The 13652-nt window shown below is 42.1% G+C and overlaps 1 protein-coding gene across 1 annotated transcript in view; it reads right to left on the bottom strand.

The window, feature by feature from the left end:
- TMEM132E (transmembrane protein 132E) overlaps nt 1-13652 on the bottom strand; it is a 415763-nt gene that overhangs the window by 16271 nt on the left and 385840 nt on the right. The window contains exon 6 of the mRNA XM_083174037.1: nt 7976-8181. Coding sequence (XP_083030163.1) covers nt 7976-8181 — 206 coding nt within the window. The remainder of the gene's footprint in view (nt 1-7975; nt 8182-13652) is intronic.

The following is a 13652-nucleotide window of genomic DNA, read 5'->3' as shown; positions in this document are numbered from 1 at the left end:
CTGGAGGACGCAACACTGTTTTTTTCCAGTCCATAACATAACTATTCCCATAAAACCATAGTCACTGCATTTTTCTTGCCGTGCCTTGTGAGTAGCCCTTTGCAAGAGGACTTGAAATTGGAAAACATTACACTAAAGTGCAGAGAGCCTCCCTGAACAGAGCTTATTCTCCTTGCTTTTAGTGTGATTTATTCACAGGTACGAAAGCATCTCTAGAGTAAGAATTACAGCCGGCAGTCGGAGACTTCAATTGGCTTTAGCATTCATCCTGCACCAGCCCTTTAAGGCAGGAGGTGAAATTCATGTACTCAGTAAAAGTCATAGCCTCGAATATGTGCGTTTAAGCTAGGTCACAAAACTGAATGCAGCCACGGATTTCAAACAAGCCACAATGTGTAAGCCAGGAAAAGATTTTATATTTATATAGTTGTTTCAAAATGTGCACTTGTAGTGACAAATAGACAACTGGTTCAAGTAAGAAGGAGTTAAATGGAAAAAATTAAGCCATTTCTATTCTCTCTCTCTCTTGCAAAACAAACTTACTGATCTTCCCCTTGGCTGAAATCACTAGGAAGCAGCGGTGCAGAAAATTGAAGAGGAGAATTTGGAATTTTCTTATGTTTAAAGTACCAGTGCGTAGCTGCGTGGTGGAATGGGGAACACTGGGGTGTGTTTCTGGGGCCACAGGTACCTGTGACTATAGTGCATAACGAGAGCACAGAGCTGGCACTTTATAAGCACTGAGGGAAAATTCTTGACAGCCTAATTTTGTGTGGGCTATTCATTTTTCTGTCTGCGACAACAAAAATATACATCAAAAATTGCTATATTTCCATTTTTACTAAAACAACAATTTGCTGTACCAAATATTGGCTGCTTAACAAAAAAGAGATGATATAACTAATTCAGCCTATAATATGGCCATTGTAATGAAAAACAAGCATTACACAAATTCAAATTTTTTTCTGTAAAATGCTTCCTATTAGCAAATTATACATAGGAGATCATACAAGTGCATGTTGTGGTTATTTTAGGGGAAAACAAACATTATTCAAATACAAGGTGGTTTAAAAAAATGTAATCAGCAAACCAAACTAGGCTCATTATCTTCTTTGCAATTCCATTTGCATTACTCACTGGTTGTCATTTAAAACAGAGTAGCACAACTGAAAATAGATTTCTTATTTATGTTATTCGTGAAACCAAAATGGAAGATTTTTAGTGTGGCTCGGGAGAAATGCTAAATCAAAACCAAAAACAAATTTGAATGCACCTGAGAGGGGGAGTTGGTCCCCCTTGTATAAAACACATTTTTCCACATTGGTCATAATAGGGTGCATTGTTTTAGTCACATAAAAAATTGCACCAAATCACACGTGAAATTTTTTATCCGACAGTCGCACATGCAGTATGGTGCGATTTTTTTGGAACAAACTAGAAATCGTTTGAGATTTTTTTAAGGGAAGGTATTACATTATTTTTTAGTAATGTGAATGTGCAGTTTTTAGGTATAAGTTAAAAGAAAAATGGAGTAGGTTCCCCCCACCCCACGAGCAGAACCAGCCCGGGCTCTTTGGCTCCAGCAATACGGAAGATGAATGAGGGTCCTCTGTATTTCCAAAACCAGCACAAGGCTCTTGGACTTGTCTTACAAAAATGCATGGGACAAAATTAGTGGGGGTCCCCTGTATTTTTTTTTTATACCAGCACTGGGCGCCAACAGGGTAATGCCACAGCTGGGGGACACTTATTATGTAAGTGCCCATGGCAAAAGCATTACCACCTGACTGGTCAGCCCTGGCCAGGGTCCCAGAGGGAGTGGGGGACCCCCAATAAAGGGGTCCCCCAGGCCACCAAAGGCCAGGGCTGAAGCCTGGGGCTATCCCTAGCACCCTTGGTTAGTGGGTGCTGGGTTGTGTAAAATAAGATTTAAATGAATAATATTGGGTTCTGATGTGGAACAATAAGACGAAGCAAGCCTCCCCCACGTGCAGGTACTAAGAGAACCACAAGTACCTGCATGCGGGGCATTAAAGGGCTCGCTGGGACTTGTAGTTCCACAGCACAATCAATACCAAAATAAAAACATGCATACTGTAGAAAGTATAATTTTATTAACATACATGCACAGTTCTAACATACATACATAGTTACCTTTGTTGTCATGTAGATATGTCCTCTTTGCCAGTAGAAATCCATGTAGGAGCTGTTGAAAAATATTATTATACTCACCTACTTCCAGTGTAGATCACGTCCTCCTCTGTACAAGTAGGCATCTCATGGGTTAATGGACGACCTGTATCAGTGGGACATGGGCTTTTCCAGAGTTTGGCAAGGAAAGCCAAACTGTGACTAGGCCAGACTTGGATCACCGATGTTTGGAGCGGTTCGGACTCCCAGCAAACTTTAACTTTAACTCCTTGAGCGGTGGGTTTTGCTGGGGCAGGTCAAACCTACCAGGGCAGGTTTTTCCTGCTCCAGCAACTCCCCCCCCCCCACACACACACTCATCGCTCCACCCCCTCCTGTCTCTCCTCCTCATCTCTGCTCCGGCAATTGTATGGCGGAGCTCCAGGGCCCATCTGCTGCCCCAGACGCCGTTTACAACAGGTGGCAGGCTCAGGAATGTTCGGGGCGGCTCGGGAGGTCTCGGGTGCCCGAACTACGAAAATTTCCGGGCATACCACTCAATGGGTTAATGGCAACCAGCACCAAAACACAAGTGGAACAAGAAAACTTGGCCTGCAGGACTGGAAGCAAAGGTAAGTTGCATGATAAAGTTCTGGAGTGTGACACAAACATTGTGGCAATGACAGAACCGGAAGAGGAAGTCTCTGGGCACTAATAATATTGATGGATAAATATTTATCGCCTTGCAGACTCAGAGCCAGATGCGATAAGCTTCAAAAGTGATAAAATGGAGAGTGATAAACAGCCAGCCAATCAGCTCCTACCTGCTTTGTTACAGACTGTGTTTGAAAAATGTAAGGCAGGAGCTGATTGGTTGGTGGTTTATCACTCTCCATTTTTTCACTTTTGAAGCTTAGTGCATCTGGCCCTCAGTGTAATACTAAAATTATTTGGATGTATTAAATCCCAAAATAACTTCAATTTCACATAATCTATGACTAATAGGTTCAACAGTGAAGATTGCAAAATATTTTGGGGTCAATAATTTGCAACTTATAGTGTGAATTAAGTGACAATGATCATAGAATACTGTATATTTAAACCACTGATTATTGTAGCCTCTATCATTTAATACCTATGACTTGTGCTGTCAGAATTCTGAAAGTCTTGTTCCTGTCTGTTGCTTGGCAGCAGTCAAAGCCGTTGTAATCAAGCATCAGTGTATGTGCACAGCTCAACTGCTTAAGCTGTTGTGGCGTAACTCATTACCTGTGCTCAGCATATAGCATCAGTGTAGCTAAACTACTGCAGCTGTTTTGAACTACCTCATTACCTGAGCTCAGCCTGCTCTCCTGGGATTGGCCACCTTCCCCTTTATCTTGCAGTCAGTCCAGCCATGCAAAGCCTTGCTGGTCATAGTCTCTTTCTCCCAGAGGGTGTTCCTGGCCACAGCTCCTGTTTCCCAGATTGTGTTCCTGGTCCTAGCCTTTGTCCTTTAAAGGTGTTCCAGTTTACTGAAAACCCTGCCTTTGTACTCTGTCACTTTGCTACTCAGTTCAAGTACTTACATCACAGCCATACCTGCAGTTCCCTGTACAGTATTCAAGTCACAGTAAAACCGCACTTATTTCTTGCTGTGTCAACCCTGCCTGCAGTAACTCTTGCCTTGACGGTTCATATTCTCCAGGTTAAAACCTACTGTTGCGGTGTTCTCTGGTGAACACTCCCAGCGTAATAGACTCCGTGTCTCTGTTCTGAGTCGTGCCAACCATGCGATTTATCTGCCTTTGGAACACATGTACCTTAACAATACCGTATGGTGTTTAAGCATTGCACCACCAAGAATGCAAAGTTATTGTACACTTCTGGATATTAAAAATACAAGAAAATCTAGAACTGGCTCTTCTAATCAGCAGTGACTGCAGAACCGACCAAAGACTGCAGTGTGGAGCCAGTTAGCATATATAAACATATATAGTTAGCATATATAAACATACATGTAAGGTTGTATGCAATACAGAGTATGTGCTGGCTGCCTTACCCGGTGATCAGCAGTAGCATGCAAAGGACACAGGCACACAGTGCCCAGCCTGCCTCCAGTATCCCATTGCGGTGGTGACTGATGAGCACTGGGTCAGGCAGCCAGCACTTATATTCCAACTTTACAGGTATGTTTATATGTCGTGCAGTGCAGTATTAACAAAATGTAGATACCATCTATCTTCAAATAAAATAAAATCTAACTACAAAAAGTGTAAATATTATTAAATAGCGATTGGTAAGTTCTATACTAGAAAATTCGGTACTTCTTTACTTTCATGGCGCCACTAGATAGGACAGATAGGATATCGCGGTCATCGCGGGCATTGAATGCACTAAAAATCCGGGTGCGACGCGACCGACGCGATGCCCGCGATTTCCCATAGGGACCAATGTTAAATTTCTCAATTGACAAGATTTTTCTTTTCAATGCCTTAATTGACACGATTTTTCCATAGGAATCAATGTTAAATGGCCCACAGAGGCCAAATAGCCACCCTGAAGTGTGAAATGGCCCCCACAATTGTTAACGCCACCCCACGATCAACGTGAACCCAAAGCGTGGCGAGCGCAGCGAGCCCGCGAGGGGCGGCGGTACGCGTCCTACGACCTTTTCATACCCCCACTATCCATGTCGGCGTGGAGTTGAGAATAGAATAGTGTGGCGAGCGCAGCGAGCCACCGAGCCCGAAGCGTGGCGAGCGGACGAGGATACCTGTGAAGCCCGCGAAGGGACGCGTTTACCTGTGAAGGTATCCGCGTCCCCTCGCGGGGCTCTCTGCGCTCGCCACGCTTCGGGCTCGGTGGCTCGCTGCGCTCGCCACACTATTCTATTCTCAACTCCACGCCGACGTGGATAGTGGGGGTATGAAAAGGTCGTAGGACGCGTACCGCCGCCCCTCGCGGGCTCGCTGCGCTCGCCACACTTCGGGTTGACGTTGATCGTGGGGTGGCATTAACAATTGTGGGGGCCATTTCACACTTGAGGGTGCCTATTTGGCCTCTGTGGGCCATTTAACATTGTTTCCTATGCAAAAATCGTGTCAATTGAGGCATTGAACAGTAAAATCGGGTCAATTGAGAAATTTAACATTGTTCCCTATGGGAAATCGCGGGCATCGCGTCGGTCGTGTCGCACCCGATTTTTAGTGCATTCAATGGCCGCGATGCCCGCGATTTCTAGTGGCGCCGTGAAAGTAAAGTAGTACCGAAAATTCTGTTTTATATAGAATAGTACAGGCAATATTAAGTAAACACTAATTTAACAAGTGCTGTTATTTTGTATCGGTTATAATAAGTCCTCCAAACACCTGGGTTGGCAGATGTCCTTAGATATGTTCTTCTGATGATCTTTTCCCCCATAGTATTACACTTACATTGTTTAGTTTTTGTGAGCTTTGTATTTCATACTTCACCTTCTTTCTGTTCTAAGTACAATATACTGTATAGTCTTTCTATATAAGTACACTTCTAGTCTGTAAAAGACAGGAAATAGATGTGCACACTGAAGTGCTCTGGAAGGCACAAAGATTACATCTGTATGTGAAGTGCTTAATTAGCCTACAGCCTAGTTCCTGAACCTGATGCATTAACCTTGCAGTAAGTGCTAAGTTTCATTTAGAAAGAATTTGCAAGGTTCCCATACAGATCCGCAGGCCTTATGCAAACACACATACATACATACATACATACACACACACACAAGTGTTAATAACATAATACACTACCTTTACCTTGTGTAAAGGCCCCCATACACTAGTCTGACTTCTCCCAAGGACAAGCCAGACCAATATGCACTTGAGGGAGCCTCACATGCGAATTGGCACTTGATGTGCCATTTTAACATGCAATAAATCGCATGCCATTTATTGCAGGTAATAACTCACGGGGAGCTGTTGCGGTGGGGGGCTGGAAGCAGGGTCCAGCCAGCTGGTAGCTATGGGGAGCGGGTAGCAGCATTTGCCGGGCGGCGGGGAGTAAAGCAGCTGCTGAATTTTAACAAATATGTTCAAAAGACTGACTGGCCAGTTTATTGGCTGAGAAAATTCAATCAGTGGCCTCGCTTCTGGTTGGCTGAGAGTATTTAAATATATTAAAAAAAAAAAAAAAAATTTAGCAGCAGCTTCACACCCTGCCACCCAGCAAATGTCATTACCAGATCTCCACCCCAGCACCTGTGATGTGTCACTGATGGGTCAGAGATGACAGATTGAACCTGCAGCAGGTTCAATCTGTAGGGTCTGACCTGATGCACACGGGACCGTGCATTGGGTCGGAGGGGGTGTCAGACACATCTGATTTTACCAGATTTCTCAGGCAAATTCATTGGGTTGGAATCGGCCCAAACCGGATAAGTGTATGGGCGCTTAGGACATTACATACTGAGCAAAACCTGATGTTTACATTCTGCTACAAAGTATTTATTTGTTAAAGTAATAAACACTGCTACAGTCCTCACAATCACTATACCCTAAAGCTTATAACAAATTATTATTTATTTGCATACTCCCAATCCTCCAGTCAGCAAGTGGTCACAGAAATGATCACCAAATTTTGTTGCTTAGACACATTGATAAAGTGTTATCATATTTATTGATCATTTTGATATTTTACTTTCCCTTATTTAAAAACAAAGTAATCTCTCACAAGAAGTCAATAGAGAAGTAAATTGCTATGGTTTGCACAATATCAATATAATGTCGGCTATAAAATACTGCTCACAGAAGCACTTGAGGTATAAATGAAGAACATTGATTGGAGTGTACAACATTCTAATACTATAATGTCCTTCTAGGTTCTGTGTAATGCTTGTGACCTTCTGTATTAAGCTTGTGGTTTAGCCTGGAGTGAGCCATAGTGGCAGATATTTGTGGATGCTATTTGGCTGTAGCAATCCTTTTATTTATTGACATTGTTTGATTTATGTATGTGTGTGTGTATATCTATCTATCTATCTGTGTAATATAGCAGATCCGGCACTCCTGAATGAAACAAAGATATTGCCCCAGTACCCTCCAAATTAAAAATACATAGCAAGATTCTTGGTCCAGGCAGCATTTAAATAGAGGACTAAATGCAATTAAATAAGCTGAGACCACAGCCAGCTTATGGGTACTAACAGTTTTGAAGAGTTTATTCCTTCATCAGAGTACATATATAATATCCTCTATTCTTAGCCATATCTAAAATGTACAAGTTGCAAAAATGTTGTTTGTTCTGGGAATGCCCTGTGCACTACACAGTACTACTATTAAACTAATCTGATTATCCTATCTCCTATCACGTTGTTATGTTTAATTCTGGCGATTCCAGGAGCATTATCGAAGCCATCTCCACAGCAGACAGGAGCTTTCCGTTTTTGTTGGTTTCTGTACATCTTTGATACTCTCCTAGATATCCTGTAGTTTATCTAAGAAAGGTGTTTTTATTTGTAGTACCTCAGGCAAATTAATTTTATTGCTTTTATTTGTTAAAAAATACTGTATGTAAAACATTTCCATTTTCTATTTAAAAGGTTCACACTCTATCACTTCATTGTTGTCAAGAACTCTGCACTTCAACTGAACTCTACAATTTGTTTATTTATTTATTTACAGTTTCTTATATAGCGTAGCATATTCCGTTGCGCTTTACAATTGAAAACAACAGTGATAAAACAAACTGGGTATAAACAAAAAGACATACAGTAGTGGTAGTAGGGCCCTGCTCAATGCAACGTAATAATACATAAATGTATATTTCCATAACTGAATGGCTAGCTTTAGTATTTAGTTGGGCACAATACATATATAATCTGTGTACCTACCTCCTGTCTGGTAAAATTGGAATTCTCCAACCTTTCACCTGACTTAGTTTAGAGTCAGATAGTTCGATGGATAAAGGGAGTTTGGGCACCCATACAGTCATTTCTAGTAGTGCACTGAGGTGTTCGTAGGTAAAATTAGCTTGGGCATTCATTGATCCCCTGGTTTCCTTCCCACTAACAAACATATAGTCACAGCTGCTTGATACCTATTAACAGAGAAAAAGAGAGAGAATTAAAAATCAAAATAATTCAAGTTGAAGAATAAATTAGAATACTGTTGCATCTTTGTAAAGTATTTGTGGACAGGAGTACAAATCTACATGTGATCCTCAGTGGTACTTTCTTAATCAGAAACCTTGATCAAGAGACACCTTTTAGTAGTAATATACAATAGACTTTACAATATGAAATATAAAGCCATAGTAACTGTATTTAAAAAGATCTCTATACTATTATTGTGAAAAGTCCTTGGAGTAATGTGCCTTTTTAAATTGCCCTACTACATACCTCCCAACATGACCTTCTCCAGGAGGGACACAATGCTCTGTTGCTGGACTTTCCTCTTAATTTAGGATTGCCATCACCTGTGGGGAAACACCTTTCTTATTAGTTAACCTGTTCAAAAACAGGTGATGGCAATCCTACATTAAGAGGAAAGTCCATGAGCAGCGTAGTTTGTCCCTCCTGGCATGGGTCATGTTGGGAGGCATGCTACTATAATCCCATATGGATATACTGTACAGTTATGGGCACCATAACTATGAAGTTATTCTGGAACTGTTTTTTATGTGCAGAGATAGACAAGTATATTAATAAAGACGTGGAAACATTTGCTTTAGAGATGACTTCGTTTGGGTTGTTTACACTGGTCAAAAAGATAAGAAATACACTGACAAAGAAGAAGTAAAAAAGAAAATCCAAGAGAACATCTTTACACAACAGAAGTATTACTTGTAAATCTGTAGATAATATCATTGTGCAAAGTCCTAGAGGAGTAATGTTCCTTTTTATAATGTCCTACTATTATCATATGTTGTATTGTATTGTATTGTATTGGGGGGGGGGGGGGGGGATAGAGAACCAGCCATTCAGTTTGTCAGATGTATCAGTTTGGTGGCTTCTATATTAAAATTGGAAACTGCTCTAAGGCCCCTCAAAATGTACATTCCCGGACTGTTACTTTTGCTATTGTGACATAACATTTTTGCCCACTATTTTAACAACATTTAAATATAAATCCATGATATCTTTCCGCTGACAAAGAAGATATCACTCATAGTAGTCAGGAACAAGCTGTTCTGCCAGTTGCAATTTTAGTTACAAGGCTTTTACAGCTGAACCCGTACAGCAGAGGTACATAACCTTTTTTTCCTGGGAACATGACTAACTTAAAAAGTCAGCCTTGGAAAATTGATTTTGGTTTAAATGAATAATGTATTTCCTTGAGACTGCTTTACAGTTGTTTGCAATATTTTATTCAAACATAAAAGTTATCAAATGACGCACCTAGAAAAAAATGTAAAATATTAATTATTTTATGGATTTCCGATATATTAACGGATCTGCATGTAATACAGAATCTTTTCCAAAAACAGGACTATGGTTTCCTTCTTCTCCCACATTTATTGATATTATAATATCTCTCAATAAAAATTATTAAATTGCATTTCTGTCATGTAATATTTTGCTACAAAGAATGGTGGCATAGGATATCTATGCAAGACTGCATTTTTCCTTATACAAGTATAAAATAAAGTAAGCAATTAACAAGTGAGGCATGAAGTTCTTAAACACTGAAAAGGGACCACACAACGATGACAAATAACATCCATAGCTTTTGCATCGTCAGCTGACAAGAGCTCGTCATTATCCTAACCAATAAGAATACAATATATATCATCATCAAAAAAACTAGGAATTTGACAAACTTATTTTTCTAACAACACACCAGTACAATAAAACACATCACAGTAAAACAAACATATTTATCAGCTATAAAGTATATTCTCACTATTCAACATAGGAATAGCTGACAGTACACGGGAAGAAACGGTCAGGTAATCTCCTTGTACGTGCCATCAGTACCTTAATCCATTTATAAAAAAAACTATAATGGATGACTGAAGTTGATACGATCTTCCTTACTCTCTTTAAAACTCTTGTTACATGGAGCTCATTAATGGTTGGCAGATGCACTCTGCTCATTAGTAGTGCAGTTACCATGCCAGACAATGATGCCATGGATTCAAGGTACAGATGGAGCGGGTCTCTTCTTTGCAGGGGATGGCGATGGCGATGCCAGCCGCCATCCCCAGCCACCCGCCATCTGTATCTGCAAAAGGGGACGTGCACGCACTAGATGCGCGAGTGTCCACTTTCGCACTGGTCCCCGCTGGCTTGTCGGCGGTCACCCGGGGTCCCCACCGCCTCCCCGCACCCCCCCTAACCCTGTCCGTCTCCCTGAAGCGGAGACGGACAGGGTTCCCGTCGCCCCGCCGCCCGGAAACTGAGACGCGTGTGAGACGTACGCGCGTCTCAGTCAGATGAGAGCCGAGCTGCTGGCGGATCGCCAGCGGTGACATTCTGGCTATTCGCCAGCAAGAGGGAGCCCGGCTCCATCTGTATATAACATCTATAAGAGCATAGTGGCATTTAGTAATGCCATAAAATGAAAAACAAACATCTCAAAGGGCAGCTCCTTGATAAGTCCTGATACGAGCAGTCTTTTGCTATATAAGAACTTCCATGTATATGACACAGGAAACCTTCTGCGCAAGGCATCGGCTTAAAATCACACCACAAGGAAGGGATCCAATTGGATCCCTTTCAGTGTACATTGTGAAAAGAAGCCCATTAGCTTTTATTAGGCAATGCCATCTACAGATGAGAAATGCACCATCTGCATATGAGAAATACAGCCAGCCCTCTATAAACAACATTTTCAGAGGTTTGACCCCATTTTTCCCTTTGATACACCCCATCCTGTTTGTTTGTGGGAAATGCAATCTATTTAATAAATCTATGTTGTATACCGCTGGACTCTGTTTTGTTATAGATGTGTGAGTTTGTTTACACATATTTTAGGCATTGCATTCAGTGTAATAACAGATAAAAACAGGGGGTACTTGTGTAGTTCCACAGCGCCACTGCCCATGGATCACATTGCACGCAAATTGCAATGCGATTTAGCACACCCCCACTATCCACGTCAGCGTGAAGCGTGGCGAGGGGACGTGGTACGTGTTCTCCCAACCTGTTCATACCCCCACTATCCACGTCGGCGTGGAGTAGATTTTATAAAGTACGGTGAGCACAGCGAGGGGCATGACTAAAAGAAGCCTGAAGCATGGCGAGCGTAGGGAATGGGGGAATGCGGAATACACGTTAAGCCACGCTTCGGGTTCGGTGGCTCGCTGCGCTCGCCACATTTTATAAATTCAGCTCTACGCCGACGTGGATAGTGGGGGTATACTAAATCGCATCGCATATGATTTGCATTCGATTTGCGTGCGATGCGATAGTGGGAGTGTGCTAAATCGCATAGCATGCAAATCGCATGCAATTTGCGTGCGATGCAATCTGCGGGCAGTAGCGCAGGGAAACTACACAAGTACCAAACAGGGTATCCAATTAGGCGCAGTAATTTGCAGTACAACAAAAATGGTCTTTTATTGTCATAAAAGCCTGATCGTCACTTCAGGCTATTCAGTAACTAGTCGGATTTATGCAGCAAATTATTTTGTATCACGTGAAAGCACACAGGGCCCGCAAAACACTGCTGACCTATGAGATTTTGCTGCATCTAAATTGGTCTCTCATCGATGATTTGGTTTTGTCTGCCAAAAGCTAATGCTGTGTACACACGGGGGCGATAGGGGCTGAAATCGCTGGGAATATGGTCGCTGAGCGACCATATTGCCAGTGATAGGAGTGTGCACCAGCGATAAATCGTTTTCAGCCCCTGAATGGTCGCTGGTCGGAGGAACATGCTCCTCCGACCAGCGACATCCCCTGCCTCTTCACCCAGCAGTGTTTACATTTTCATCTGCGACCATCTCTGGTCGCAGATGAAAACGGGACACGGGGCAATATGATTGCTGAGCAATATATTGCTAGCAATATATTTCCAGCGATCATATTGCCCAGTGTGTACGCACCTTAAAGCCAAATCCCAAGTGCCGGAATCAGGGCTAATAGGAAAACCCAAAAGCTGTTTTCAGCACGGAAAATTACCACAGATAATAGAATACCCCTTAATTCCTAAAGCAACTAATAAATTAGCTTATTCCATTTCATAATAATAATAATCATAACTTCAATATTTATATTTAGCTTGATGAAAACTACAATATTATAGTAGCTACACTTTATGTATTGGTATTGTTAACGTTCATTTATTGGGATAAACTTGAAAAAATGAAAGCATTGTCAATAAAGAGCCAATCTCCTTACTGTATGCAGAAACTAGGAGCGATAGAATTGGAAACTTGTTTGCCAGATAACATATGTTGGCAATTGGTCTGAATACAGAATATTAACAGTTTATATGTAGGTTAATTTCCTTTGCCTCTAATAAATTCCTATATTACTGTATTACCGATCTCTATGAAGAGACAAAAAAATGCAGGTGAAAGTATCACCCATTCTACATCAGTGGAGATCAACCTCTGCCCACAGGACCCCAAACAGTTCCTGGTTTCCAGGTCACCTAGCAACTATTTTCATTATTCACTGATTCACTTTAAAAGTAAATATGCATTGTTTGGTGTCTAGAAGAACAAGGGCGTGATTAATGTTGGCTCAGTGACATATCTGCGCATGCATCCACTAGCAGGAGAATCATTCGATGGTCACTGACCAACAAATGATTTCTCCTGCCTTCAGAAATAAGTCAGTCGAAACTGACTTTTATTTCCTCCGTGAACTGCCAAAGATGGGGTGGGTGCTGGCATCCTGTGACATCAGCCGCCCACCCCCAGCAGGAATTGGCCCACCTGCGTCCCCATGGGAATGCCCAGCTTTTTCAAGGGGGAATGGTGGGTATTCCCATGGTCCAGCGCTGTTTCCACCGCCGCCCACCACCGGCCTACCCTCCCTGAAATGACGGGCCTGGCGAGTGTGTAACTTGTCAAAGCCATTAGGTGCCGGGGTCTGCACATGAGCAAATACGCGCATGTGCAGACCCCCACCCATCGGAATGGGGCCAAATTCGGCCCTGTCCGATCGTTAGAGAATTAAGCCCCAAGTTTTAAAAACCCCATGTAATAAAAAAGCTATATGCCCTGGACATACAGTAGTTCACGCTACAGGGATTAGGGCCTTATTCAGATCGGAGCTCAGTACACATTTGTTCGGAAAATGGGCAACACCATGTGCACTGCAGGTGGGGCAGATGTAACATGTGCAGAGAGAGTTAGATTTGTGTGTGTTATTTTGTTTATGTGCATGGTAAATACTGGCTGCTTTATTTTTACACTGCAATTTAGATTTCAGTTTCAACACCTCACACCCAAACGGTGCATGTTTTCCAGGTCACCCTGCAGGTGCACAGGTGCACTAATTATTCACTGGCACATTTTGAAAGATCACAGGTGGAGCTAATTATTTCACCTGTGATTTTGTGAGGAGACCTGCAAAACGTGCACTGTTGGGGGTCCCTGAGGACCGAGGTTGAGAA

This window comes from Crinia signifera, chromosome 2, assembly GCF_055691185.1.
Source record: "Crinia signifera chromosome 2, ASM5569118v1, whole genome shotgun sequence".
Classification (NCBI taxonomy): Eukaryota; Metazoa; Chordata; class Amphibia; order Anura; family Myobatrachidae; genus Crinia; species Crinia signifera.
Note: the sequence above shows the minus strand (reverse complement) of the source record. Positions and strands in the feature narration are given on the sequence as shown.